We start from the raw sequence: 27,776 nt of genomic DNA on the forward strand, positions 1-27,776 counted from the left end.
AAAAATTTGGCAAAACCGTGCTTGCGCGACACTTGCGTTTGTTCAGCGCTGTAGAAGGTCGCAGATTGGCTGTGGAGACTTTTGATTCTGCACATGCAAATTCTACAGGTCTTGCGACAAATTAAGAACGCATACACTACGTACGGGACCCGTACTCCTTCTGTACACCTGAACCAAGTCAGCAGCGCGGCTAGTAGGGGCTTTTTGCGACGCACGGTCATTGTATGAGTGACGTGCCTCAGAAGTACTACACAAGTATTCCACACTTGCTATTTGTGTGGCGCACAAGACAGAAGTACATCTCACTTTCTACTCCTATGTGTGGAAAGGAAGACCACTTCATTTGCTGTTTTTATTTGAGTATATGTTTAATTTACCATGCAAACGCTAAATAATAAAACATGAGTATAAGGGAATAACGCATTTTATTACACTGTAAAAAATCCCAACTAAATAGCCCAACAGTTTGAGCACTGAAACACACTTTGACTCCGAGCTGCTGTCCTACTCCTGCTGAGTGGTGGGACGGGGTGTCGGGATGTCCTTGTCCTTATCACCGAGCATGCTACAATGGCCTGACAGCGATGATGGGATTGCAGTGTCCTCACTTCTGGGCGTCGTTAGCTGAAACGTGCATGAAAATCAGCATATATAATATTAATTACATAAGCATATACAGTGGGGCAAAAAAGTATTTAGTCAGTCACCAATTGTGCAAGTTCTCCCACTTAAAAAGATGAGAGAGGCCTGTAATTTTCATCATAGGTACACTTCAACTATGAGAGACAAAATGAGAAAAAAAAATCCAGAAAATCACATTGTCTGAATTATGGTGGAAAATAAGTATTTGGTCAATAACAAAAGTTCATCTCAATACTTTGTTATATACCCTTTTTTGGCAATGACAGAGGTCAAACGTTTTCTGTAAGTCTTCACAAGGTTTTCACACACTGTTGCTGGTATTTTGGCCCATTCCTCCATGCAGATCTCCTCTAGAGCAGTGATGTTTTGGGGCTGTCGCTGGGCAACACGGACTTTCAACTCCCTCCAAAGATTTTCTATGGGGTTGAGATCTGGAGACTGGCTAGGCCACTCCAGGACCTTGAAATGCTTCTTACGAAGCCACTCCTTCGTTGCCCGGGCGGTGTGTTTGGGATCACTGTCATGCTGAAAGACCCAGCCACGTTTCATCTTCAATGCCCTTGCTGATGGAAGGAGGTTTTCACTCAAAATCTCACGATACATGGCCCCATTCATTCTTTCCTTTACACGGATCAGTCGTCCTGGTCCCTTTGCAGAAAAACAGCCCCAAAGCATGATGTTTCCACCCCCATGCTTCACAGTAGCTATGGTGTTCTTTGGATGCAACTCAGCATTCTTTCTCCTCCAAACACAAGTTGAGTTTTTACCAAAAAGTTCTATTTTGGTTTCATCTGACCATATGACATTCTCCCAGTCCTCTTCTGGATCATCCAAATGCTCTCTAGCAAACTTCAGACGGGCCTGGATATGTACTGGCTTAAGCAGGGGGACACGTCTGGCACTGCAGGATTTGAGTCCCTGGCGGCGTAGTGTGTTACTGATGGTAGCCTTTGTTACTTTGGTCCCAGCTCTCTGCAGGTCATTCACTAGGTCCCCCCGTGTGGTTCTGGGATTTTTGCTCACCGTTCTTGTGATCATTTTGACCCCACGGGGTGAGATCTTGCGTGGAGCCCCAGATCGAGGGAGATTATCAGTGGTCTTGTATGTCTTCCATTTTCTAATAATTGCTCCCACAGTTGATTTCTTCACACCAAGCTGCTTACCTATTGCAGATTCGGTCTTCCCAGCCTGGTGCAGGTCTACAGTTTTGTTTCTGGTGTCCTTTGACAGCTCTTTGGTCTTGGCCATAGTGGAGTTTGGAGTGTGACAGTTTGAGGTTGTGGACAGGTGTCTTTTATACTGATAACGAGTTCAAACAGGTGCCATTAATACAGGTAACGAGTGGAGGACAGAGGAGCCTCTTAAAGAAGTTACAGGTCTGTGAGAGCCAGAAATCTTGCTTGTTTGTAGGTGACCAAATACTTATTTTACCGAGGAATTTACCAATTAATTCATTAAAAATCCTACAATGTGATTTCCTGGATTCTTTCCCTCCATTCTGTCTCTCATAGTTGAAGTGTACCTATGATGAAAATTACAGGCCTCTCTCATCTTTTTAAGTGGGAGAACTTGCACAATTGGTGGCTGACTAAATACTTTTTTGCCCCACTGTAGATACTGAAATGAATGTTTAAAGCATGTGTATTTACCTGCGAAAATCCCTCTGGCAGGGTGCTGTGCCTTCTGCTGGCTTGAAGGCATACTCCTCCCTGTCCGTGCAGGGCTCGCCGGTGCTGCTGCCATCATCAAATTCTTCCTCCTCCTCCCCCTCTGCTGTTTCAGGCTGGGTTACTTCACTTTTGCTTGCTTCTTCTTGGGTCCCATTTTCTAAACTTTAAACTGAAATTTTAAACATTTTTCCCACAAAATATCCAACGTTCTTCAGTCGAAAGACAGATGCAGAATGCTGCAGACACGCTGGTTTTATACCCACTCCTGGCTTGCATCACACGCAAGTTATGAGTGATTGTAACGTGCTAATCACATGCATCACACACGCATCACAAGTGCGGCCCGAACATGGACGTCACTAGGATTGAGAGATGGGGGGGGCTTAGCCCCAGGAGTGTGTTCAGTAATGCGCGCACGCGCTGAAATTTTTTTTTTATTGCTCCTACATAGACTTCGTCAATTATTCATTATTTGAAGAACATTTATCAGAATCTGTTATCTGGATGGGCGGCACGGTGGTGTAGTGGTTAGCGCTATCGCCTCACAGCAAGAAGGTCCGGGTTCGAGCCCCGTGGCCGGTGAGGGCCTTTCTGTGCGGAGTTTGCATGTTCTCCCCGTGTCCGCGTGGGTTTCCTCCGGGTGCTCCGGTTTCCCCCACAGTCCAAAGACATGCAGGTTAGGTTAACTGGTGACTCTAAATTGACCGTAGGTGTGAATGTGAGTGTGAATGGTTGTCTGTGTCTATGTGTCAGCCCTGTGATGACCTGGCGACTTGTCCAGGGTGTACCCCGCCTTTCGCCCGTAGTCAGCTGGGATAGGCTCCAGCTTGCCTGCGACCCTGTAGAACAGGATAAAGCAGCTAGAGATGATGAGATGAGATGAATGTTCTCTGGATCACTTTCTTTTTCTACCCTGCTATTTCTCTCCTAAGTCTTCAGGATATCTTCTTTATATTAACAAAATAAGTCTAAATCAGTTCATTAGAGGCTGGGGCTATGTTTATGAAGAAAGATGTTTGCAAATATCTCCATCAATGCATTTGGTAAAAATTAATTAGGTTATATTCCAAATAAAGCTATTTATTTCAGTCTGATGCACTGAACAGGAGACAACATAATGGTGTGGTGCTTTATTTAATTAGTTTAGTTCCAACTAGCTTAGTTCAAAATCCTAGTGAAATCTGGCAATACAGACAAATATGAATGTTTCTCAAACATTTATTCTGCCAAATGAGAATACAGTATACCTTAACCCTTTGGGGGACACTTAGTTTTCAGAGCAGATATCAAACAAATAAATAAGCTTAAACTGATCGTGAAGTTTAGAAAGAAAATTTGCTCACCATTTCTTCTCCTATCTCAAAAACAGCTTTCGTTATTTAAGTGCTAGCTAGAGCTACTTTACGAGATAGGCTAAAACACAAAGAAAAAAAACTAAGGTCTTACTTAGTTTAGCCCAAAATATACAGTGGTGCTTGAAAGTTTGTGAACCCTTCAGAATTTTCTATATTTCTGCATAAATATGACCTAAAACATCATCAGATTTTCACACAAGTCCTAAAAGTAGATAAAGAGAACCCAGTTAAACAAATGAGACAAAAATATTATACTTGGTCATTTATTTATTGAAGAAAATGATCCAATATTACATATCTGTGAGTGGCAAAAGTATGTGAACCTTTGCTTTCAGTATCTGGTGTGACCCCCTTGTGCAGCAATAACTGCAACTAAACATTTCCGGTAACTGTTGATCAGTCCTGCACACCAGCTTGGAGGAATTTTAGCCCATTCCTCCGTACAGAACAGCTTCAACTCTGGGATGTTGGTGGGTTTCCTCACATGAACTGCTCACTTCAGGTCCTTCCACAACATTTCGATTGGATTAAGGTCAGGACTTTGACTTGGCCATTCCAAAACATTAACTTTATTCTTCTTTAACCATTCTTTGGTAGAACGACTTGTGTGCTTAGGGTTGTTGTCTTGCTGCATGACCCACCTTCTCTTGAGATTCAGTTCATGGACAGATGTCCTGACATTTTCCTTTAGAATCCGCTGGTATAATTCAGAATTCATTGTTCCATCAATGATGGCAAGCCATCCTGGCCCAGATGCAGCAAAACAGGCCCAAACCATGATACTACCACCACCATGTTTCACAGATGGGATAAGGTTCTTATGCTGGAATGCAGTGTTTTCCTTTCTCCAAACATGACACTTCTCATTTAAACCAAAAAGTTCTATTTTGGTCTCATCCGTCCACAAAACATTTTTCCAGTGGCCTTCTGGCTTGTCCATGTGATCTTTAGCAAACTGCAGACGAGCAGCAATGTTCTTTTTGGAGTGCAGTGGCTTTCTCCTTGCAACCCTGCCATGCACACCATTGTTGTTCAGTGTTCTCCTGATGGTGGACTCATGAACATTAACATTAGCCAATGTGAGAGAGGCCTTTGGTTGCTTAGAAGTTACCCTAGGGTCCTTTGTGACCTCGCCGACTATTACATGCCTTGCTCTTGGAGTGATCTTTGTTGGTCAACCACTCCTGGGGAGGGTAACAATGGTTTTGAATTTCCTCCATTTGTACACAATCTGTCTGACTGTGGATTGGTGGAGTCCAAACTCTTTAGAGATGGTTTTGTAACCTTTTCCAGCCTGAGGAGCATCAACAATGCTTTCTCTAAGGTCCTCAGAAATCTCCTTTGTTTGTGCCATGATACACTTCCACAAACATGTGTTGTGAAGATCAGACTTTGATAGATCCCTGTTCTTTAAATAAAACAGGGTGCCCACTCACACCTGATTGTCATCCCATTGATTGAAAACACCTGACTCTAATTTCACCTTCAAATTAACTGCTAATCCTAGAGGTTCACATACTTTTGCCACTCACAGATATGTAATATTGGATGATTTTCCTCAATAAATAAATGACCAAGTATAATATTTTTGTCTCATTTGTTTAACTGGGTTCTCTTTATCTACTTTTAGGACTTGTGTGAAAATCTGATGATGTTATAGGTCATATTTATACAGAAATATAGAAAATTCTAAAGGGTTCACAAACTTTCAAGCACCACTGTAAGTTGTCATAAGTTGTCAGGTTGTACAACATCATCACAGGAAAGATGAACATCCTTGAGACTATTTCACATTACGCAGCTACATTCTTATAAACTCAATGTGTATGTCTGACTGAGTCTTACATAACAGAGTTTTAATGTAAGTAACAGTGATATGTTAGAGAACAGAGGAGGAAATGTCTTTAAATCAACAATTAAAGACAAAATTACAGTATATAACTAAGTAGAAGAACTTACAATACAGAAAGTCAACTATCCATTCTTATCACTGTTGTGACACTGTTGTGAGCTCTGTGCCCACTTTCCTCTACTTTGTGGGTGGAAGCATCAAAGAACGCCTTCTGTTTTTCAGAATGGCAAAACGGTCTAACTGTTCCTCACTCCCTCTCTTAAAACATCGTCGTATATCCATCCTAGCCAATGAATTGGAAGGACACATTAAATCTTCTCTCGCCATAACTATTGCTACTAATGGCATTTAGTTTTCACTCGCAATAGTTGAAGAACATACCAATACACAGATGGGACAGAAGATAGAAAGCTGTCAAGTTTAACTGTTCACGCTAATATCGGCTAACATTTTCCATAAAGTTCAATTTAGCTGCCATAATGTTAAAAGGGACAAGTAGCCTACAACATCACATTTTCTTCCCCTTAGATAAACGTAGGTAACGTTTTAAGCAATTAACAATGACTTACGGGTTGTTTTACAATCAGGGTACGCAAGCTAAAAATCCCATTTAACACTTATTATCTTCAATATCAAAAGGCTCGACTAAATAAACTTGGTTGTTTATTGTAGCCCTGTGATAGCTCTATTTACCATGCAAAAAAAAATGTGGTGATAACGTTATTTTTGGTGAATGTATGGCAATATATGTCATATTTAGCAAAATTACTCGTGTCATTTAGAAAAAGTGCTTTTTGACCACAGGTCGCTCCAAAAGGGATGCACTTACATCATTCTTTATACCATAAAACACATATTTGGTTCCATATCATTGGAAACATAGTTAAGTTTTAATGTTGAATGCCAGTAAGTTTTCAGACTATTTTGATCAAATCAGTATGTAATTGTGTCAAAAAAAAAGTCCTCTCCGAGACAGCTAATTTTTCAATATAAAATAACATATCTAAAATGATTATTTTCATCCTAAAATGTGGTCAGGATATTGGGACATAAATATTAGAGACAACTAACACAAAGCTTACAGCCTTAGATTTAAAAGCACTATGGAAGTAGTGGATTCTGAATCTCATCTCATCTCATTATCTCTAGCCGCTTTATCCTTCTACAGGGTCGCAGGCAAGCTGGAGCCTATCCCAGCTGACTACGGGTGAAAGGCGGGGTACACCCTGGACAAGTCACCAGGTCATCACAGGGCTGACACATAGACACAGACAACCATTCACACTCACAATCACACCTACGGTCAATTTAGAGTCACCAGTTAACCTAACCTGCATGTCTTTGGACTGTGGGGGAAACCGGAGCACCCGGAGGAAACCCACGCGGACACGGGGAGAACATGCAAACTCCACACAGAAAGGCCCTTGCCGGCCCCAGGGCTCGAACCCAGGACCTTCTTGCTGTGAGGCGACAGCGCTAACCACTACACCACTGTGCCGCCCCTGGATTCTGAATTGTCAAAAAAAAAAAGTCCTCTCCGAGAATCACTTCATTTGTTTCTCCCAGCCCTGCTTAAAGCGACACTTAATCTTCTTTATCTTATAGCAGATTACACAAAACTACCATACACACACGTCAAAAAATTACCTGAAATCTGTTCTTTAACTTGTCCTTCACTTAAAATCTGCTACAAGAACCAGTTTGAATTTTGGACCCCTGCGACACAAACTTTGTACCCTGATTGTAAAACAACCCTTACATCAACTTACAATCTCTTGTTCACTGTATCATTCACTGCGAATTAAGTCGTCTTCTTCTCTTAACAACTCTGCCTGCCTCAGGAACGTAACGTTACACCAAGTAGGCCTAATAACATACAGCTCCCGCCTGAACCGCACATGCCCGCCTACCTGGCTATGCTGGGAAGCATAACGATAATTTTATTCGTGTCGTCACTAGAACTTGTAGACATATTATCGTTTGACTCGTTTTCTTGCTGGTTTGTGTTATGTGCAAGTCTGATATATATATATATATATATATATATATATATATATATATATATATATATATAGTGATTCCACGCTTATGGGTACTGAAATGGGGACATGAACTTATTTTTAAAAATTCACCTAAAACCATTTCTTTTTTTTTTTTTACCATCAGGTCACAAAACATGTAATCTTTAATGAATGATATGTTAAAAGATAACTTTAATTTTCTGAGATGTAATAAAAACAAATTTATATGCCAAAGTCAGAACGTAACAGAAGTGTTGTGGACATATATATTCTCAATTTTAACAATGTAGAATTACTTTTTGAAACATAGGAAGGTGATGTTTTAGCAAATATAATTAATAAACATGTGTAGTAGAATAAACATACACATTCTTTCAATAAGATTAACATGGTATATAGCTAGATTGTAATTAATCTGTAACAGACGCGAGATGGACAATCGTAACAGAAGTAAATGTAACAGACATCATTTTGGAACTCATAGGCTTGACTTTGGCATATAAATATGTTTTTATTACATCTCAGAAAATTAAAGTTATCTTTTAACATATCATTCATTAAAGATTACATGTTTTGTGACCTGATGGTAAAAAAAGAAATGGTTTTAGGTGAATAAGTTCATGTCCCCATTTCAGTACCCATAAGCGTGGAATCACTCACATATATATATATATATATATATATATATATATATATATATAAAAAGACTGAAAATTATAGGGGGGCTTGGGAACATTTTAAGCCCCCCTAAAATGGACCTAACGACGTCCATGGGCCCGAACTTGTAGCGCAGGAAACTAGTAAAATGCAAGTCTCACACACTCCACACTCACTGAACACACACTGATCATGTGCGTCAGATATACGCTTTCCATGGGCTAATGGCGCAATTTTTCCCACGCCTCGAGGAAGTCAGGTGTGCAACCTGTACTTGACAAGTACTTTGCCTGGACTCCTCCCCCAAACTGTACCCCGGGTTCAGCGTGACCCTGCGGTACAGCTGTGAGCTACTAAACCCTGCAGCCCGTGCATGTCCAGAACACTTACGGCGGGTTGTGAGTGAGGCTTTAGCTTGAATCAGTCTGGCCAATATACTCTTCTAGCTTAAGAATATTACCATAACTGTACTTGACATTTTGTATATTTGCTTACTTTCAGAAATCTGGTAGATATATATCCTGGGAATAGTTAACAATTATTCCGCGAAATCGAGTCGTACATGAGCCGATAGCTATAAGCCATGTACGACGAGATTGAGTGGAATAACTGTTTTTTTTCTATCCACATTCACTGGATTTTGTGAAAAAGAGCATTTTTATTTTTAGCAAATTTGATCAATTAAAACTTTATACAAAACGTCCGACAAAATCATTTCTACTTAGAATGTAAACAAGCCGGTGAAACGACAGAAGCAATTTGTGAAAAATGCTATAATAATCATAATAATTCTTGAAAAATAAGTTCTGATCATCAAATACTTTTATTCCATATTTACCTCGCCCGCAACGGAGTCAGCGGGACGAAGTATTGTAATCAGTATGGTTTGTTTATTTGTCTGTCAACAATCTAGTGTCTAGACAGTTGCACCGATTGACTTCATATTTTCAGGGTAGGTGGGCAATGGTCCGTAGATTACCTGATTTAAATTTTGGGGGTAATCAGGTCAAGGTCATTGGAAAGGTCAACCTGTCAGTCAAAATAACACATTTTCCATTATAACTCAAATGGTTGCCAATAGACAGATGTTTACCATTATGAGCATATAGGAACTCCCATATGGCCTTTCATTTGGCACCATGATCTTTGACCTTAAGTGACCTTGAAAGGTCAAACTCAAGGTCACGAATTTTCAGAGGGCTGTAACTTGAAAACGGTTGATGGTAGACCGAGGTTTACCGTTATCAACTTATAGGAAGTGCCATATGGACTTTCATTTGGCACCATGACCTTTGATTGTCAAACTCAAGGTCATGGATTTTCATAGGACTTTAACCTGACCGCTGATGATTGAGAAATATTACCATTATCAACATATAGGTATAAAATAAGTGCTGCCGGGCGAGGTTTGTTTTGCCTGGCAACACTTGTTTCTTGCTTTGTGGTTTTTGGGGTTTTCTTTTCAAGTAGAGTTTTTATTTTGTCCTCGGTTGGTTCAGCAAGACGCTCTGCCATTTTGTCTTTCTCTACTCACAGTATATGAGCTGATATCCTAGTAGTAGAGTAGCCAATCAGAGCACATGATTGCTCATATCCAGTGAATGTGGATAGAATAAATCATGATAGATTCTCTCTCTCTCTCTCTATGGTCTGCGTCACGAATGACGAGTGGAGTCTCTCAGTTGACGTCTTTGACGGCGCCTTTGAGATCTAAGGTCAAGCTGTTCCTCAGCATGGACACGGCCTCTTTCCTTCTGGTCACGCCAGGTATCCCTATCTGCAATGAGGTTGTGCCGTGAGGTCAAGTCGAACCCAAATGCCTTCTGGTCTTCCTTGATGCAATCCTTCCATCGTTTCCTTGGGCGACCTCTGCTTCTCTTGCCTTCTGCCATCTCGCCAAATAGCAATTGTTTGGGGATGCGATTGTCCTCCATACGACAAACGTGTCCCAGCCACCGGAGTCTTTTGCTGCTAATCGTGGTCTCAATGGTGGAGGTCTTTGCTCTATTGAGGACTTCTTCTCTGTTTGTCTTCTTGTGCCACCGTCTGATTTTAATTATCTGGCATAGAAAACACTGATGGAATGCTTCCAGACTTTTGAGATGGTGTGAGAGAGTAGCATAACGCTTCTCATTTAAGCCAGAAAGTTCTATTTTGGTCTCATCCATCCACAAAACATTTTTCCAATAGCCTTCTGGCTTGTCCATGTGATCAAACCCCAGACGAGCGGCACTCTAGTGGGCGGCACGGTGGTGTAGTGGTTAGCACAGTCGCCTCACAGCAAGAAGGGTCTGGGTTCGAACCCAGCGGCCAGCGAGGGCCTTTCTGTGTGGAGTTTGCATGTTCTCCCCGTGTCTGTGTGGGTTTCCTCCGGGTGCTCCGGTTTCCCCTACAGTCCAAAGACATGCGGTTAGGTTAATATGGGACGGCCTTGGGCTGAGGTGCCCTTGAGCGAGGCACCTAACTCCCAACTGCTCCCCGGGTGCTGTTAGCATGCTCTGGGTATGTATGTGTGTGTGCTCATTGCTCACGTGTGTGTTCACTGCTTCAGATGGGTTAAATGCAGAGAGGAAATTTCACAAATGTGTGATGAATAAAGTTGCACTTTCTTTCTTTCTAGTAGTAGAGTAGCCAATCAGAGCGCACGATTGCTCATATCCAGTAAATATGGATAGAATAAATCATGATGGATTATGCATAGAGTATTTCAAGCTTTCTTTTTCACCTTCCCAGGTTCATAGCAATCCTGTGATGCAGTGGCATCAGCTATTACCTTCGGGGATATAATTAGGTTAAATGTGAACGCTATTAATCATCCACTCATGTTAATCAATTATTTATGATGATTTATATCTCTTACAGTGTTGTGTTCCGACAAATCTAACTTTTTTTTGTCTCTTGACTGTTCCGTCAGTATGACCTTTTAATAAAGCATGCTTTCTGTGCGGATTGAAAGAGAAGCATTGACTGAAATATTGACCTGCAAAGAATATTCATGCCCGGTTTCGGCCTGCTGACTGGGAAAGCATTTGTAATCCCTGTTCAGAGCACAGCCAGCATGAGCTCCTGTATTAATGATGATGATCATAACGCTGAACCTTGTGTTCATCGATTGCGTCATGATGTGGCAATAGCTGTCAAGAAAGACACACGCGTTCACTGGCGTCATCTTGACATCGCTGAAACAATACGAAACTAGCGGTGGAATATAAATAGCATAATCAGAGGAGGTGTGATTTAACACGTTAATTGCAAGTGCAAGGCGTTTCTTTGAAGGCACCCGTCAGCGTACAGTCTGTAGCTCTGTAAACTCTCAGGTCCACCTCATCCCTATTAGTTTCACTCTAGTTACTGCATCATTTATTCTAATTACTAAATAATATGCATTACCGTGAACGATAAGCTGGGATTCAGACAAGTCTGATTTTTAATCTCTGTTAATAAAGGGAACCTCCAACTGGATTAACAGCTAATTGAATGTAATCAGTGAACAGCTTTTCAACAATTGTGCTCTGTTGTTTGAACTCCAGAGGTGACGTGAACGCCAGACGAGACAGCCGATTGGACGGTTCGCTCGCGGAATCTGACGGAGACTCGCAGGAGGAGGAGAGTGAGGGTGAGAGAGAGAGAGAGAGAGAGGCTACAGCTTTATTATGGATTACGTTTAACGTTTGCATGTATAGTTAATTTCACTTCATGTATTCCATAATGTAAGTGGTCATGACTGATGAGGTTCAGGTTCAGGTGTGCTAAAAAATACTGAACCCCATCTCTTTCAGCAGATGATGATGAAGATGAAGACTCCATGGCCATGGATGCAGAAGAGGTGTCTGGATGGTCGTGGCTCCGCTGCGTCCTCCAGTGAGAGAGATAGAGAGAGAGAGAGAGAGAGAGAGACTGAGCCAGAAAGGAAGAGGTAGAACGTGAGGTGTGAAGTGGAGCAGATTGAGCGGGTGGCAGCAGGGCAGAGAGCGCGGGTAGACAGCAGCTTGTTCTTCATGTAAATGTTGCATCATGGAGCCAATAAAAGAGCCATGCTATGACTGTGTGTGCGTGTGAGAGATTATTTATGATCGCTGGCATTTCTGTCTATAAATATCAGGATCCCTCTTCATCGTGGTACTCCTCCATCCAACTCCAAATTAATGGATATCGATTTTTTTTTTCTGCCTCTACCCGTTTTATTTATCCTGTCTGTCGTCTTCAAATGAATGAAATACCTTTCTCTGCTAGAATATGGAAAAAATAGTTTTTTTTGTTGTTGTTGTTTTGTTTCTGACTTCAAAATCCATTCCATGTTCCTCCCCTGTTCTGTTTAACTGAACCAGTTAAAAAGCATAATTAGCATTTAAATCTGTCTTTTACAGGAACAAGCACCTCTCTCTCTCTCTCCCTCTCACACTGACTCCCTCTCTTTCTCTCTCTCACCCTCTTTCTCTCTCTCTCTCTCTCTCTGTCTAATACTCTTTCTCATGTTATCTCTCTCTCTCTCTCTCTCACATCCTCCAGCACTCTTTCTCTCAAGCTGCCTCTCCCATGCTCGCGCTCTCTCTCTCTCTCTCTCTCTCCATGTCTCTGTCGCTAAGGCAACCAATGCTTTTTCTCACTCTGACACACTCTGGCTCTCTCCCACTCCCTCCATCAGCAGCGAGCGGTAAGCATGTGGACTGATGGCTGTCTACACACTGGTGATCTGCATGCATTTGTGTACATGAGTGTGTGTGTGTGTGTGTGAGATTGTGTGTGCGTGTGAGAGAGAGAGAGAGAGAGTTTCTCTGTTTCACATGTAGGAGTGTATCAAGGTGTCATCAGATCTGAATTCAGTTGTTGAGTTATTACCTGAGTCAGGAATTGGATTAAAGCATTGGACGTGTCTACAGGTGTGTGTGTGTGTGTGTGTGTGTGTGGGTAGAATGGGCAGTATATATACTGTGCTGCTTTACTTTCCTCTCTTGTATATGTGTATATGAATGGTTTTATTAATGTGTGTGTGTGTGTGTGTGTGTGTGTGTGTGTGTGTAAAAATGGTTTTATTATTTTGTGTGTGTGAGAGAGAGAATGGTTTTATTAGTGTGTGTGTGTGAATGGTTTTATTAATGTGCGCGCGCGCGTTTGATACTTGAGGTTATGTACGACCGAAAGACGCAAGTTAATGTGTTTGTTTGTGTTCCCTGTCTCTAGCAGCAGCGTCGTTCCCCCTCCAGCCATCTGTTTACGATCTTTCAGTAAGTGTCAGGAGCCCGGCGCTCCCGCTCTCACCGTCTCCCTGTTTCAAGAGATGATCGTAGGAGCAAAGTACCAGTGAAAAGAGAAGCGATGGAGAGATGGTAATGAAAAGAACAAGGAAGTGTGGAACTGCTTATTGAGTTTATCATCACTCCTCAAAGCACCAAACCTCAGTCGTGCTAATGTTATTCTTTTTATCCATTCCTGCCTAGCTCCATCTCTGGACTCACTGCTCTCTTGCGCCTCCTGCTGGTTGCCGTCATCATTTGCCTCCCTCTTTGCCGCGCGGGCAACGAACCTGCTGACATGCAGCTGTCTGCCTCACCCCAGGCCACGCCCACTCCGCTCTGGGCAGTCGACTGGGGTCCCACGCAGCCACTGGAGGACGAGACGCATCACTTCCTGTCTAGTCAGGAAGCCGAGGGCGTGAAGCAGGCCACGCCTGAGGTGTGGCCTCGTCGCAGGAACGCCCAAGCGAACCAAACCCAACAACAGCCACTGTCCATCGAAGCCAAGGACGCAGCAGAGGAGCCAGAACAAGAGGCGGAGGAGCGTGAGATTGAAGAAGGTGGGCACCTGGATGGCAGCTCGAGCTGTCCGCTACCCACGATGCCTCTCTTTGAGCTTTGAGTTCCCACACATTAAGGAGGAGGGAAGTGGAAAGTGAACATTTCAGCTGCTTGCGGCGTTGCAATCCTTCTTATTTCTTCAACTGCTTAGTGCTCACATTTTGAAAAATTCCTTTGTGCCTGTGTTCTTGTTTCCGTCCCTCTGTTTGTATCCTCTAATCTGTTTTATTCTCTCGCTCCGTAGTGGATCCTCAGTTTTACGTGACCGTGACTATCTCATCCCTCCTGATTCTCTCTGCACTCATCATTTCAGCCAAACTCTGGTGAGGGGATTTCAGCACTTGATCTGTCCTCGCCGCCCAGCATGTCGTGTGTGCGTGTCTGTCTGTGTGTGCGCATATATCTTGTTGGGGACTAAATGTCTCTCCAAGGATCTGAATATCTACCAGTTTTAATTTTGTGAGACATTTGTCTGGTCCCTACAAGGAAACGGTTTTATCTTTACGAAACCTGCAGCTTTTATTTTAAAAATAAATAAATAATAGTAATAAATAAAAGAACCAGAAGATTTCCTTTTAAGATTTTCCTTTCGCCTTCCGTCACTGAGGTCACAGTTAGGTATCGGTGGAGCATAATATTAATTCACTGCATTAATAATTAAGTCAATGGAAGGGCAGTAAGACGTGCGTGTGTGCGCGTGTGTTCACACACCAGATTTTCTCTCCACTATCTCTCAGTAAGTGGAAGCATTAGAGGGAAGGCTGCACAGCTTTTCTGTGAAACTACTCGATGGTCTGCCTCTACTGTCGAAGCGTGTGCAATTTTGTGTCCTGGAGCTTTAATTCGACCTGCGCTGAGGAACCTGCAGGCAGTGTTTTTAAATTATCGACAGTGCTGCAGCTGATCAAATCCGCTGATACGTCTCATGATGTATCGAACTCATCTGGTCCTAAGCCTAGGTCTCTGTTATGACAGGGGGAATCCACTGATGCAATATGAAGTAGCGATATGAAATCTGTTGCAGGAACGTACAGGATTTATTTCGAACGGTTTCCTGCGAGCGCATCAGTAACGTTCGAATACTGTCGGATTTGTCCAAATACCCTGTCTGGCTTAATACACACATCACACGGTGCACTGATGTTCTATTAGAAAAGGATGTTTTGGACCATGTTGCTGTAACTTGAGTCGCTCGAATGCATATTTGGATGATTGTGTGTGTGTGTGTGTGTGTGTTAGAGCTTGATTTTCTGAACCATATCTTTGCAGAGTACTTTCACACAATACCTGAGTGATTACAGAGCATTTTCAATCCTCACATAGATCAAACAGGACTCCTTATCATCATATTAACTGAAGTGCCATCAATTTGTTGTGCAGCCTCTTACGGAGAGATCAAACACACACACACACATGCAATATCTGTGCATTATGCATTCTGTGTGCATCAGCCTCCTGCTCTCCTAACGACTCTCCGCTAGTTATTGCCTCGCACTCAGAGCAGAACCTGATCTCGCTCTTTCTTCAGCCTGTCTGCGTGCGTGCGTGTGTGTGTGAGAGAAAGAGAATTCTGTGAATATTGCATGAGCAGTCCTCTGCACTGTCTACCTGTAGCTCTGAGTCTGTCACACATAATAAGTGCCGGCTGTAATTTGAAGAAATGTAAATGCTGTAATTATACACAGCATTTCTCTGTCCTCTGTAATGACAGTGCGTGTGGATGAACACAGCGAGTGAATTAACCTGCACTCGGAATATCTGAAATGCGAACGCTGCTATTTTAATGGCTTCGTTTTATTCCTCGTGGATGAATTTCTACACGAGTGATGTTCTTCTTGATGCATCTCTCTCTCTCTCTCTCTCTCTCGCAGTTATGACCGCAGCCTCTCTCAGCGTCCTCCCCCTCTCTCCCTTGCCATCCCTCGTTCCATGGCCCAAGAGGATAGCAGGCAAACACTTCAGAGCACCCCATCGTTCCCTGACAGAGAAAGGTACATCATGGGTGTGTGTACAGTGTGTCTGTGTGGGGGCATCACAGGATGTATGACTAGGAATAACAGACAGTTTTGACCATGTGGGAATATTTGGCTCGTCCCCTACAAGGAAAATCGGAAATTATTCTATTCTATTCTATTCTATTCTATTCTATTCTATTCACACTCACTGGATATGAGCAATCACGCGCTCTGATTGGCTACTCTACTACTAGGATATCAGCTCATATACCATGAGTAGAGAAAAACAAAATGGCGGAGCGTCTTGCTGAACCAACCGAGGACGAAATAAAACTTGACTCGAAAACAAAACCTCAAAAAATGCAAAATAAATAAATAAATAAATAAAAATTCACAAAATATGTAATGAAAGTATTTCATGGTAAGAACGTATGGTTTTCAAGTATTATTATAGCGTTTTTCACAAATTGCTTCTGTCATTTCGCCGATTTGTTCACATTCTAAGCAGAAATGATTTTGTCGGATGTTTTGTGTGTAAAGTTTTTATTTATCGAATTTGCCAAAAAATAAAATAAAAATGCTCCGTTTCTCAAAATCCAGTGACTGTGGATAGAATATAACGGTTATTCCACTCGATCTCGTCGTACATGGCATGTAGGCTATCAGCTCATGTACGACTCGATTTCATGGAGTAATTGTTGAATAACTCGGTGGAAGGCCGTCACAAGGATGCGTGTGGCTTTGAGGATACTGATGCTGGAATCAGTAGTCAGTAGTGCGCATTAGAACAGACAAGGGAATGGGAAAACACGTGCAAACAATAAACGGATCATTTCTGCTTTTTGGGCATGATTTTTTCACTAATCATCATATCAACTGTCCACTGAGAGAGAAGGGGGAGGGGGGAGTGAAATGAAGAGAGAGAAAACAACCTGTGAAATCTCCACTCTTTCTCCAGCCAGGGGATTTCAAACCTAATTTCACACAAGATAAACTCTGTCCCTTTCTTCTCTCTCTCTCTGTTTCTCTGCCTGTTTCTCTCTGTCTTTCTGTCTCTCTCTGTTTCTCTGTCTGTCTGTCTTTCTCTGTTTTTCTGCCTGTCTTTCTCTGTCTCTCTCTCTCTCTCGTTCTGTCTCTCTCTGTTTGTCTGTCTCTCTCTCTTTTTCTGCCTGTCTGTCTGTGTCTCTTTCTGTCTGTCTCTCTGTTTCTCTGTCTGTCTGTCTCTCTCTGTCTGTGTCTGTCTCTGTTTTTCTGCCTGTCTGTCTGTGTCTCTGCCTGTCTGTCTTTCTCTGTCTCTCTCTCTCTCTCTCTGTCTCTCTCCATCTCTCTGTCTCTCTCTGTTTTTCTGCCTGTCTGTCTGTCTCTGCCTGTCTGTCTGTCTCTCTCTGTTTCTCTGTCTGTCTCTCTCTGTTTTTCTGCCTGTCTGTCTGTGCCTGTCTGTCTTTCTTTGTCTCTCTCTGTCTGTCTCTCTCTCTCTTTCTGTCTGTCTCTCTGTCTGTCTCTGTCTCTCTTTCTGTCTCTCTCTCTGTGTCTCTGCCTGTCTGTCTCTCTCTCTCTGTCTCTCTCCATCTCTGTTTCTCTCTGTCTTTCTCTGTTTCTCTGTCTGTCTGTCTCTGTCTGTCTCTCTCTCTTTTTCTGCCTGTCTATCTGTGTCTCTGCCTGTATGTCTTTCTTTGTCTCTCTCTGTCTGTCTGTCTGTCTCTCTGTTTTTCTGCCTGTCTGTCTGTGTCTCTGCCTGTCTGTCTTTCTTTGTCTCTCTCTCTCTCTCTGTCCGTCTCTCTCTCTCTTTCTGTCTCTCTCTGTCTCTCTCTCTCTCCCTCCAGACTTCCTGTGGTCAATCTTTGAAGAGCTGACTGTGCCAGCTTGCTAATCACGTCCTCTGGGCATGGAATGTGGGGGGAAAAACAACATGGGTAAATACGAGAACAAACGTAAGAACATGCAAAACTGTATGAAGATGGATACATGAAAGAGAATATGTGTGGATGGATAAAGCTCTGAAGATCGGGGCTGTATATATATGGAATGGAGGCCGTACGTTCTTTCAAGCCGGAGGTTCAGGCTCTCTTCTTCAGCCATTTTGAAACTTTTTTAGGGGTGTTCTTTTGCCGTCACAGTTCTAGTGTTCCATGTCTGTACTTATTGCAGCCATTCCCGAAAGCTTAATGAATACTACCTGCTTGCTGATCTGTAACGTCGTATTTATTATCGGTTTACGATCTGGTTTCTTCCTCGTCCCGTTTAGTGACTTCTCTTCTCTCGCACAGACCTGTTGTTGCAGTTCTGATGCCCTGTGTAGAATTTATTAAGGTTCGAAGAATGACTGCATTTTGTGCCAAGTGTGTTAAATGTAGCCTATTTTCTCTGGCTCTGTATTTTGACTGTTCTGTTTTATATGGCTCTCAACTCTTGGCAACAGCGACGTGCTGATGTTTACAACCATAAAGCCCATCAACCTCACACTAGAAATCCTTTTCTATCCAAAACACGCCGATGATGATGCGTTTCTCGTTCATGTTTACAGAATTGCGGATGGACATTGAGGAATGTATTATGATGAGTTTCTATAACGGCAGTGTATACGCCACCGTCATCAGCGTCTCAGCTGCCAGAGAAACACCACATAGTGGTTCAAAGGTTCAAACTCAACTTCCTGATGATGGAGTATTGCGATTCAGGATCGACTCGAGAATCCAGAAGTTATATCTGTGTCCCGAACGCCTTGCGTAAGGTGTGTGAAGGTCAGAGATGCTTTTACAGAGAGATTTTGACTTTCAGAAGTCATGAATACACACTGTACGGCTTTAGAAATGTTGTAATTTGGTGAAACTCCATAATGCATGATTAAATTGCCTGTCCACGTGGTGTGAATGAAATGCCATGACGTGAGTGCTTACACTGTAACTGAAACATAGCCACTATGGACACGTGTCTGTTGAAAAGAGTCAAATTGTTCGGTGTTTATGCATAGTGCATGCCGCTCACACACTTAACCGCAGCCGTTACAACACCAGCTAGCACCTGACAGTGTTCTTCTCGTTCAACCTGGTCAGTTAAGGTGACAAGGAAATAAATATCTACTAGATGTTTTGTGAGACTTCTCGCACTGCAAGACAAACAACCATGTCGTGGATTCATGCAGTCATAGAACAGCTCAATGGGAGATCAGCGGGCAGTTAATCAGGCGTTAGCATACACCATACCTCAAAAGAACGAACGTACAGTCAAGCCGGAAAGTCTGTACGCCCCTTTCACCTTCTCCACGTTTTATTACGTTATAGACTTATTCTACAATAGATTGAGTTCGCTTTTTGCCACAAAATGGCCCATAATGACAAAGTAAGTTTTTAGAAAATATGCAATTTTATTTTACTGACAAAAATAGGTTATTTAGGGGTTACATATCTGTACACACCCTTCTCCTAATACTTGGTTGATGCACCTTTGGCGGCAGCACTTACAGCTTCAAGGCGTCTTGGGAAAGAAGCTCCGAGCTTGGCCCACTTGTTTCTGGACATTTTTGCCCATTCCTCTTGGCATATCCTTGCAAGCTCTGTCAGGTTGGATGGGGAGCATCGGTACACAGCCATTTTCAGCTCCTTCCACAGATGTTCAATTGGATTCAGGTCTGGGCTCTGGCTGGGCCACTCAAGGACATTCACAGACTTTCTCTGAAGCCACTCCTTTGTTCTCTTGACTGTGTGCTTCAGGTCATTGTCATGTTGGAAGGTAAACCTTCACCCCAGTCTGAGGTCCAGAGCGCTCTGGAGCAGGTTTTCTTCAAGGATCTTTCCCTCTATCAGGACTAGTTGCCCCATTCCCGCTGCTGAAAATCAACCCCACATCATGATGCTGCCACCGCCATGCTTCACTGTAGGGATGGCATTAGCCAGGTGATGAGCGGTGCCTGGTTTCCATAGCTGCCAACATTCCGAAATTGTAAATAGTAATACAAGGTTGGGTACTGAGTCTTGGTGGGGGGTCGGGGGGGGCGAAGCCCCCTGCCACCAAAGCTTTCTAGCAAAACTACCCTGAAAAATCACACTAAAACAACATAGTTTGACAAAATTTATTCTCCAAACTAAACTATCATCTTACATTAATTTGCAAAGTTCTTTTCAACAATGTCTGAAAATAGTCAGTGAATCAGGCAAAAACTTCAAACAATGCAATTGGCACATATAACTTTTAACAAAGTACACATTAGAGAAATAGACTAGAGCTTACTCAGTCAACAGTTGATGTTATTGCACCACATAAACTTGAACTCGAAGTGGCCACCCATTTCGTTAGTTTTGCAGTCTTTGAAATATTGTCCGTGCTTTCCTTGTGAAGGGAGGTTTTCACGTGTTACGATATCAGAACGCCCGCCATGACTGATAGAAATGTCTCGCCGACATGGAGCACAAAACGCGTAGTGATCGCCCTTACTTGACTTAGAAATGAAGGGAAACTCCTCTAGGTACGAGTCCTTGAAGCGCTGGCCTTTCCCCTTAGCCATGCTTTCTTTAGAGATTAGTACTACGCTACATCTTCATAACAAAAGCTTGAAACGCCATGCTTTGTTCAGAAACTTCGTGAACAAAGGCCAGACGATAGCGTGCCATGGATGATCTAATAGCATCATTGATTGGCTGAGAGAACAAGCAATAGCCAATGAAATTTGGCGTAGTATCTGCCGCTTGGAACGAAGCGGTGTTTTATCAAATACGAATCCCACCGGTGATAGACTTTGAAAATGACCCATGAAAATTGGCAAATTCGTATTTTCGTAATCAAAACGACAAATCGTAATAAATACGATTTATTCGTAGTAGTTGGCAGCTATGGGTTTCCTCCAGACGTGACGCTTGGTGTTCAGGCCAAAAAGTTCAATTTTGGTTTTATCAGAGCAGAGAATCTTGTTTCTCATAGTTTGAGAGCCCTCTAGGTGCCTTTTGCCAACCTCCAAGCAGGCGATCATGTGCCAACTAAGGAGTGGCTTCCGTCTGGCCACTCTACCATAAAGGCCTGATTTTGTGGAGTGCTGCCTGGATGGTTGATCTTCTGAAAGGTTCTCCCATCTCCACAAGGATACGCTGGAGCTCTGTCAGAGTGACCCTCAGGTTCCTGCTCACCTCCCTGGCCAAGGCTTGTCTTCCCCGATCACTCAGTTTGGCCAGGCGGCCAGGTCTAGGGAGATTCTTGGTGGTTCCAAACTTCTTCCACTTACGAATGATGGTGGCCACTGTGCTCTTTGGGACCTGTAAAGCTGCAGCAATTTTTCTGTACCCTTCTCCAGATCTATGCCTTGATACAATCCTGTTTCTGAGGTCTGCAGATAATTCCTTTGACCCCATGGCTTGGAGTTTGCTCGAACATGCATTGTCAACTGTGTTGTCAACAAGTGTTGGCAATCCCCAATCATGTCCCATCAGATAGATTAGATTAGATTAGATGATTAGATAAAACTTTATTGATCCCTTTGGGAGGGTTCCCTCAGGGAAATTAAGATTCCAGCAGCATCATTACAGATAAACAGAGAAAAGAAATAGAGGAAAACTTCTAGATAAATTAAAATAAATTATTTACATATAAAAAGAATAAGATATGGGGAAGGAGGAGAAAAAGGGGGGGTGGCGGCAGGAGAGATATTGCACTTTATATTGCACATTGTCCGGTATTGCTTATTGTTAGGCTAGGCTACTGCTCCTTCCCGTCCTCTGTCCTCCTGTTCCCCCTCCTCCCCCCCAGAGAGGAGTTGTACAGTCTGATGGCGTGAGGGACAAAGGAGTTTTTGAGTCTGTTCGTCCTGCACTTGGGAAGGAGCATTCTGTCACTGAACAGGCTCCTCTGGTTGCTGATGACGGTGTGCAGAGGGTGACTGGCATCGTCCATGATGTTCAATAGTTTGTCCGGAGACCTCTTCTCTTCCACCATCACCAGAGAGTCCAGCTTCATGCCGACCACAGAGCTGGCCCGCCTGATCAGTTTGTCCAGCCTGGATGTGTCCTTCTTGGATGTGCTGCCCCCCCAGCACACCACGGTGTGAAACAGGACACTGGCGACCACAGACTGATAGAACATCCACAGGAGTTTCCTGCAGATGTTAAAGGACCGCAGCCTCCTCAGGAAGTACAGCCTGCTCTGTCCCTTCCTGTATAAGTGTTTGGTGTTGCAAGTCCAGTCCAGCTTGCTGTCCAGCCACAGCCTGAGGTACTTGTAGGAATCCACAGCCGCCTCCAATTGAATTTACCATGGGTGGACTCCAATTAAGTTGTCGAAACAGCTCAAGCAGTATCAGTGGAAACAAAATGCCCCTCAGCTCACTTTTGGGCGTCATATCAAAGGGTGTGCACACTTGTGTACATATATTTTACATTTTGATTTTTAATAAATTAGCACAAATGTCTAAAAACCTGCTTTCACTTTGTCATTATGGGCTATTTTGTGTAGAATTTTGTGACAAAAAATGAACTCAATCTATTGTAGAATAAGTCTGTAACAAAACGTGGAGAAGGCGAAAGGGGTGTGCAGACTTTCCGGCTTGACTGTATTTGCTCTCAGAGCAAAGAAAAAGGATGGCTAGGGCTAAGTGTTGCAGAAGACGATGGTTATGCGAAGAAATCCATTCCCAGACCTGCCGATCCTGAAAAGGAGGAATGGCGGTTTTGGAGGGTGGATGGGGATGCTGGGGGGAGGAGGGGGATCCGCACAGTTGACATTTTCACTGCTAATCTGCTGCTCAAACTGTTTGAACAAGTCTGAGCACAGGCTGATGCAGGCGTGCAAAGCAAACGGCAGCGTTTTTAATCTCGGTCCATTTGCCATTCCTATTAACATTATTTGTCTAGAGCTACTGACTGACACTTCATCGCAGGCCCGTTTTTGTGGTTAAAGTTTTCATCTGGATGGTCGATCCCGAGATGGCACAATACCACTTTTCTTTTGTGTGGGTGTGATTATATGGATGGGTTAATTTGACCAGAGCATGGTTGTTGGTACCAGACAGGATGGTTTGAGTATTTCTGTAATTATTCCGTCCCCATTCACTGGATATGAGCAATCGCGTGCCCTGATTGGCTACTCTACTACTAGGCTATCAGCTCATATACCGTGAGTAGAGAAAAACAAAATGGCAGAGCATTTTGCTGAACCAACCAAGGATGAAATAAAAACTCTACTCGAAAACAAAACCAAAAAAAAAGGCAACAAAGTAGGTTGCTATGAGGCGACAGTGCTAACCACACCATGTTAAACTAATAAGTAATAAACTAATAATCGATATCAACACAAACAAGAAGCAGATGTAACTGATGACAAAGGGGCGGCGCTAGCATAGAAGAGACCCCAAGCTTATATAGATAAAGATTAACGTTTAAAAGGGCAGTCTGCTTTTTTGCCGTCAAGAATAAAATGATATTAAATAAAGGTTTTTATTCTATCCGCATTTACTGGATATGATCAATCGCACGCTCTGATTGGCTACTCTACTACTAGGCTATCAGCTCATATACCGTGAGTAGAGAAAAACAAAATGGCGGAGCGTTTTGCTGAACCAACCGAGGACGAAATTAAAAACTCTACTCGAAAACAACCCCCCCCCCAAAAAAAAGCAACAAAATATGGAATAAAAGTATTTGATGTTAAGAGCGTAGCTTTTTTTTTTTTCCAAGAATTACTATGATAACATTTTTCACAAATTGTTAGTCGTTTCGGTTTGTTTACATTCTAAGCGGAACTAATTTTGTTGGACGTTTTGTATAAAGCTTTTATTTATCGAATTTGCAAAAAAAAAAAAAATGCTCCGTTTCTCAAAATCCAATGACTGTGGATAGAATAAAAGTTATTCCACTCAAACTCGTCATACACAGCTTATAGCTGTCAGCTCATGTACGACTCGATTTTGTGGAATAACTTAAATATGGATCTCCTGGGATTTGAACTCAAAACAGTCTCTAGAGTTCACTCAGAATGGCGTGAGCCGCAGTTCTGGAGATGGAAACGGCTTGTTGACGAGAGAGGCCAACAGAGAACGGCCAGCCTGGTTCGAGCTGACAGAAAGGCTACAGTAACTCAGATAACCGCTCTGTACAATTGTGGTGAGCAGAAAAGTATCTCCGAATGCACAACATGTCGAATCTTGAAGCATATGGACTACAAAAGCACAAGACCATGTCAGGTTCCTCTTCTGTCAGCCGAGAACAGAAAGCTGAGGCTGCAGTGGGTAGAAACTCACCAAAACTGGACTGGTGAAGACTGGAAAAATGTAGCATGGTTTAATGAATCTCGATTTCTGCGGAAACACACAGGGGGTTGGGTCAGAATTTGGTGCCAACAACATGAATCCATAGACTCAACCTGTCGTGTTAACAGTCCAGGTTGGTGGAGGTGGTGTACTGGTGTAGGGAATGTTTTTTCTTGGCACACTTTGGGCATATTAATACCAATCAATCATCACTGGAATGCCACAGTCTGAGTATTGTTACTGATCATGTGGATCCCTTCATGGCCACAGTATACCATCTTCTAATGGTTACTTCCAGCAAAGTCGTCTCATACTGGTTTGATGACAATGAGTTCGATGTTCTTCCCAGTCACTGGATCTGAATCCAATAAACCACCTTTGGGATGTGATCGAACAGGAGAAAGCAGCATGAAAGTGCACCTGAAAAAAACATCTGCAGTCATATCAACATGGACCAGAATCTCAAAGGAACGCTTCCAATATCTTGAGTAATCCATCCCACAAAGACTCGAGGCTGTTTTGAAAGCACAGGGAGACCGTAGAGTAGGAGTATAGTGCTCCTAATAAAGTGATTGCTGAGTGTTTATTTCAAAGTATAATATTACTAAAAATCAAACTAAGAAAAACAAAAACGAGTCTCTTCATACAGTGGAGTCCATAAGTTTGAGATCATGTTGAAAATCTGGGACACTTTTTTTTTTCTCTTTTTCTTTTAAAATGTCAAACAGAAGGTTTTAGGATTTTTTTTGAAATATTGAAAACAAAGAAAGTAAACGTTTAATGTCTTGAATCAAGATTCTGCACTATTTCTAGGCCCCTACACTACTGTTCAAAAGTTTGGGGTCACCCAGACAATTTTGTTTTTTCCATGAAAAGTCACACTTTTATTTCCCACCATAAGTTGTAAAATGAATAGAAAATATAGTCGAGACATTTTTCTGGCCATTTTGAGCATTTAATCGACCCCACAAATGTGATGCTCCAGAAACTCAATCTGCTCAAAGGAAGGTCAGTTTTATAGCTTCTCTAAAGAGCTCAACTGTTTTCAGCTGTGCTAACATGATTGTACAAGGGTTTTCTAATCATCCATTAGCCTTCTGAGGCAATGAGCAAACACATTGTACCATTATAACACTGGAGTTAGAGTTGCTGGAAATGGGCCTCTATACACCTATGGAGATATTGCACCAAAAACCAGACATTTGCAGCTAGAATAGTCATTTACCACATTAGCAATGTATAGAGTGGATTTCTGATTAGTTTAAAGTGATCTTCATTGAAAAGAACAGTGCTTTTCTTTCAAAAATAAGGACATTTCAAAGGGACCCCAAACTTTTGAACGGTAGTGTATATCCATACAAGTGAATTTTGTGATATTGACCATGTTAACTGCCTAACCTTCCTCGTGTCTAATCTCTTCAACTGGAGCATGAGTTCAGACGACACCCCGATGGATTTGATCTACAGGGTGTTTCAAAAAATTTGACATTATTTGCGATGGGCGGCACGGTGGTGTAGTGGTTAGCGCTGTCGCCTCACAGCAAGAAGGTCCTGGGTTCGAGCCCCGTGGCCGGCGAGGGCCTTTCTGTGTGGAGTTTGCATGTTCTCCCCGTGTCCGCGTGGGTTTCCTCCGGGTGCTCCGGTTTCCCCCACAGTCCAAAGACATGCAGGTTAGGTTAACTGGTGACTCTAAATTGAGCGTAGGTGTGAATGGTTGTCTGTGTCTATGTGTCAGCCCTGTGATGACCTGGCGACTTGTCCAGGGTGTACTCCGCCTTTCGCCCGTAGTCAGCTGGGATAGGCTCCAGCTTGCCTGCGACCCTGTAGAAGGATAAAGCGGCTAGAGATAATGGGATGAGATTATTTGCGATGTAAATATCCCAGCAGCTACATAGTCGAGTCAAATGAAACTGAACCGGCTTAATGTTGAGCAATATCAGATTTATTCCTCAAAATTTGAACGAGAAATTCAAAAAGTATGTGGATTCCATGAACGATTTTACAAAGCGTTCAATACGCGCGCCGCCTGAGACACGGGACACGTCAGGTCGGTAGTCCGGCTCCCGCCGAACACACTGCAGCATGTCTTTGGTAACAGTCTTTTCTGGCACCGGTGCATTTTTAGAGAATTCTCTCATGAATGCACGGTCTCGTTCGAGCGTACTCTGTAACACACAAACCGCCATTTCTTTTCCAGTGAACGGCGTTTCTATATCTAAAAAGATAAAACAAACATTAAATATTTGAAAATTTTGACCCGTTTCCACGTCTGCTGTTAAAATTTGAGGTCAACTGAACAAGAATTGGCAAAGTTCTTAGATTGTGAAACGATATCAGATTTTTCTGAAACACCCTGTAAAATGGATCATAAGGTTTTGCCTAAACTTGGAGTCCATTCCAGCTCGAGTGCACGCTGTTATTGTATTAAAGCAAAAAAAAAAAAGGGACGTCCTGAATACTAAGAACCTCTGAAATCTTTCACTCTTCATGCAAGTTGTTGTCAATAATACACCGTCATATGAAACGTGTATTAAATGAGAAAATAACAAAAAATAGAAGCATTTTCACTCCTAGTCTCAGACTTTTGGATTCTGCTTTATGTAAACGTTTACAGTTCCGGTTTGATCCACCAGCTTTCGCGAGCTTTGCCTGATACTGACCCTGCGTCTCAGATCATGCCATCTGTATAGTTAACTGATGTTAAATACTGTATTTTCTTGCCAGATGTTAAACAAGATGAATATACACAGATGGATTTTATTTTATTTTATTTAAAAGACAAACGGAGGTTACATCATCTCTGAATATTACTAATGTGAGATTGGCGGAAGGGGGCGGGACTTCCAGGGGGTCAGTCATTCCAGCTTCATACACTATATTGCCAAAAGTATTTGCTCACCCATCCAAATTATCGGAATCAGGTGTTCCAATCACTTCCATGGCCGCAGGTGTATAAAATCAAGCAGCTAGGCATGCAGACTGTTTTTACAGTTTGGAGCTGACCCCTTCCTCTTCCAACATGACTGTGCACCAGTGCACAAAGCAAGGTCCATAAAGACATGGATGACAGAGTCTGGTGTGGATGAACTTGACTGGCCTGCACAGAGTCCTGACCTCAACCCGACAGAACACCTTTGGGATGAATTAGAGCGGAGACTGAGAGCCAGGCCTTCTCGTCCAACATCAGTGTGTGACCTCACAAATGCGCTTCTGGAAGAATGGTCAAAAATTCCCATAAACACACTCCTAAACCTTGTGGACAGCCTTCCCAGAAGAGTTGAAGCTGTTCTAGCTGCAGAGGGTGGACCGACGTCATATTGAACCCTATGGATTAGGAATGGGATGTCACTTAAAGTGCCATTCCACCATTGGATGTATTCTTTGGCATAAAATACAATATATTTTATGACAACATGACTAGACAGAGAAATCTTTTAGCTTCAAAATGATATATCAAACATAATTTTTTGACAACGACAAGTATATTAATTTTGCGACCAAAGTCACCTACCCTTTTAATTTCCGCGCGTGATGTCATCGGCAGGTTCCCCTTCTTGTGTACCACGTGTCGGTCTATTTTTAGACCAGGAAACCCCCAAAGT

At 42.7% G+C, this 27,776-nt stretch overlaps 2 protein-coding genes across 5 annotated transcripts in view; both read left to right on the plus strand.

The window, feature by feature from the left end:
- The window catches only part of si:ch211-154o6.3 (uncharacterized protein LOC563854 homolog), a 103,744-nt gene extending 91,504 nt beyond the window's left edge, over positions 1 to 12,240 (plus strand). For 3 of the 4 annotated variants that reach the window (XM_060921567.1, XM_060921568.1, XM_060921570.1), the window contains 2 exons: positions 11,728 to 11,813; positions 11,977 to 12,240. In XM_060921567.1, the coding sequence (XP_060777550.1) occupies positions 11,728 to 11,813; positions 11,977 to 12,062 (172 nt within the window). In that variant the 3' untranslated portion in view covers positions 12,063 to 12,240. The remainder of the gene's footprint in view (positions 1 to 11,727; positions 11,814 to 11,976) is intronic. The other variant, XM_060921569.1, reaches the window with a different exon arrangement.
- A 98-nt stretch (positions 12,241 to 12,338) lies between these two features.
- Positions 12,339 to 22,389, plus strand: pianp (PILR alpha associated neural protein). Its single transcript, XM_060921576.1, has 6 exons — positions 12,339 to 13,077; positions 13,379 to 13,524; positions 13,636 to 13,991; positions 14,237 to 14,315; positions 15,864 to 15,983; positions 17,771 to 22,389. Exons 2-6 carry the CDS (start codon positions 13,514 to 13,516, stop codon positions 17,790 to 17,792), a joined length of 588 nt encoding a protein of 195 aa, XP_060777559.1. The 5' UTR covers positions 12,339 to 13,077; positions 13,379 to 13,513; the 3' UTR covers positions 17,793 to 22,389.
- Positions 22,390 to 27,776: the final 5,387 nt, after the last annotated feature.

Source organism: Neoarius graeffei, chromosome 5 (genome assembly GCF_027579695.1).
Source record: "Neoarius graeffei isolate fNeoGra1 chromosome 5, fNeoGra1.pri, whole genome shotgun sequence".
Taxonomy (NCBI): domain Eukaryota; kingdom Metazoa; phylum Chordata; class Actinopteri; order Siluriformes; family Ariidae; genus Neoarius; species Neoarius graeffei.

Excerpts from the sequence above, each read along its gene's own strand:
- pianp (XM_060921576.1), top strand. Across the intron at positions 14,316-15,863 it reads ATCATTTCAGCCAAACTCTG|TTATGACCGCAGCCTCTCTC; the intron begins GTGAGGGGATTT and ends TCTCTCTCGCAG. Across the intron at positions 15,984-17,770 it reads TCGTTCCCTGACAGAGAAAG|ACTTCCTGTGGTCAATCTTT; the intron begins GTACATCATGGG and ends CTCTCCCTCCAG.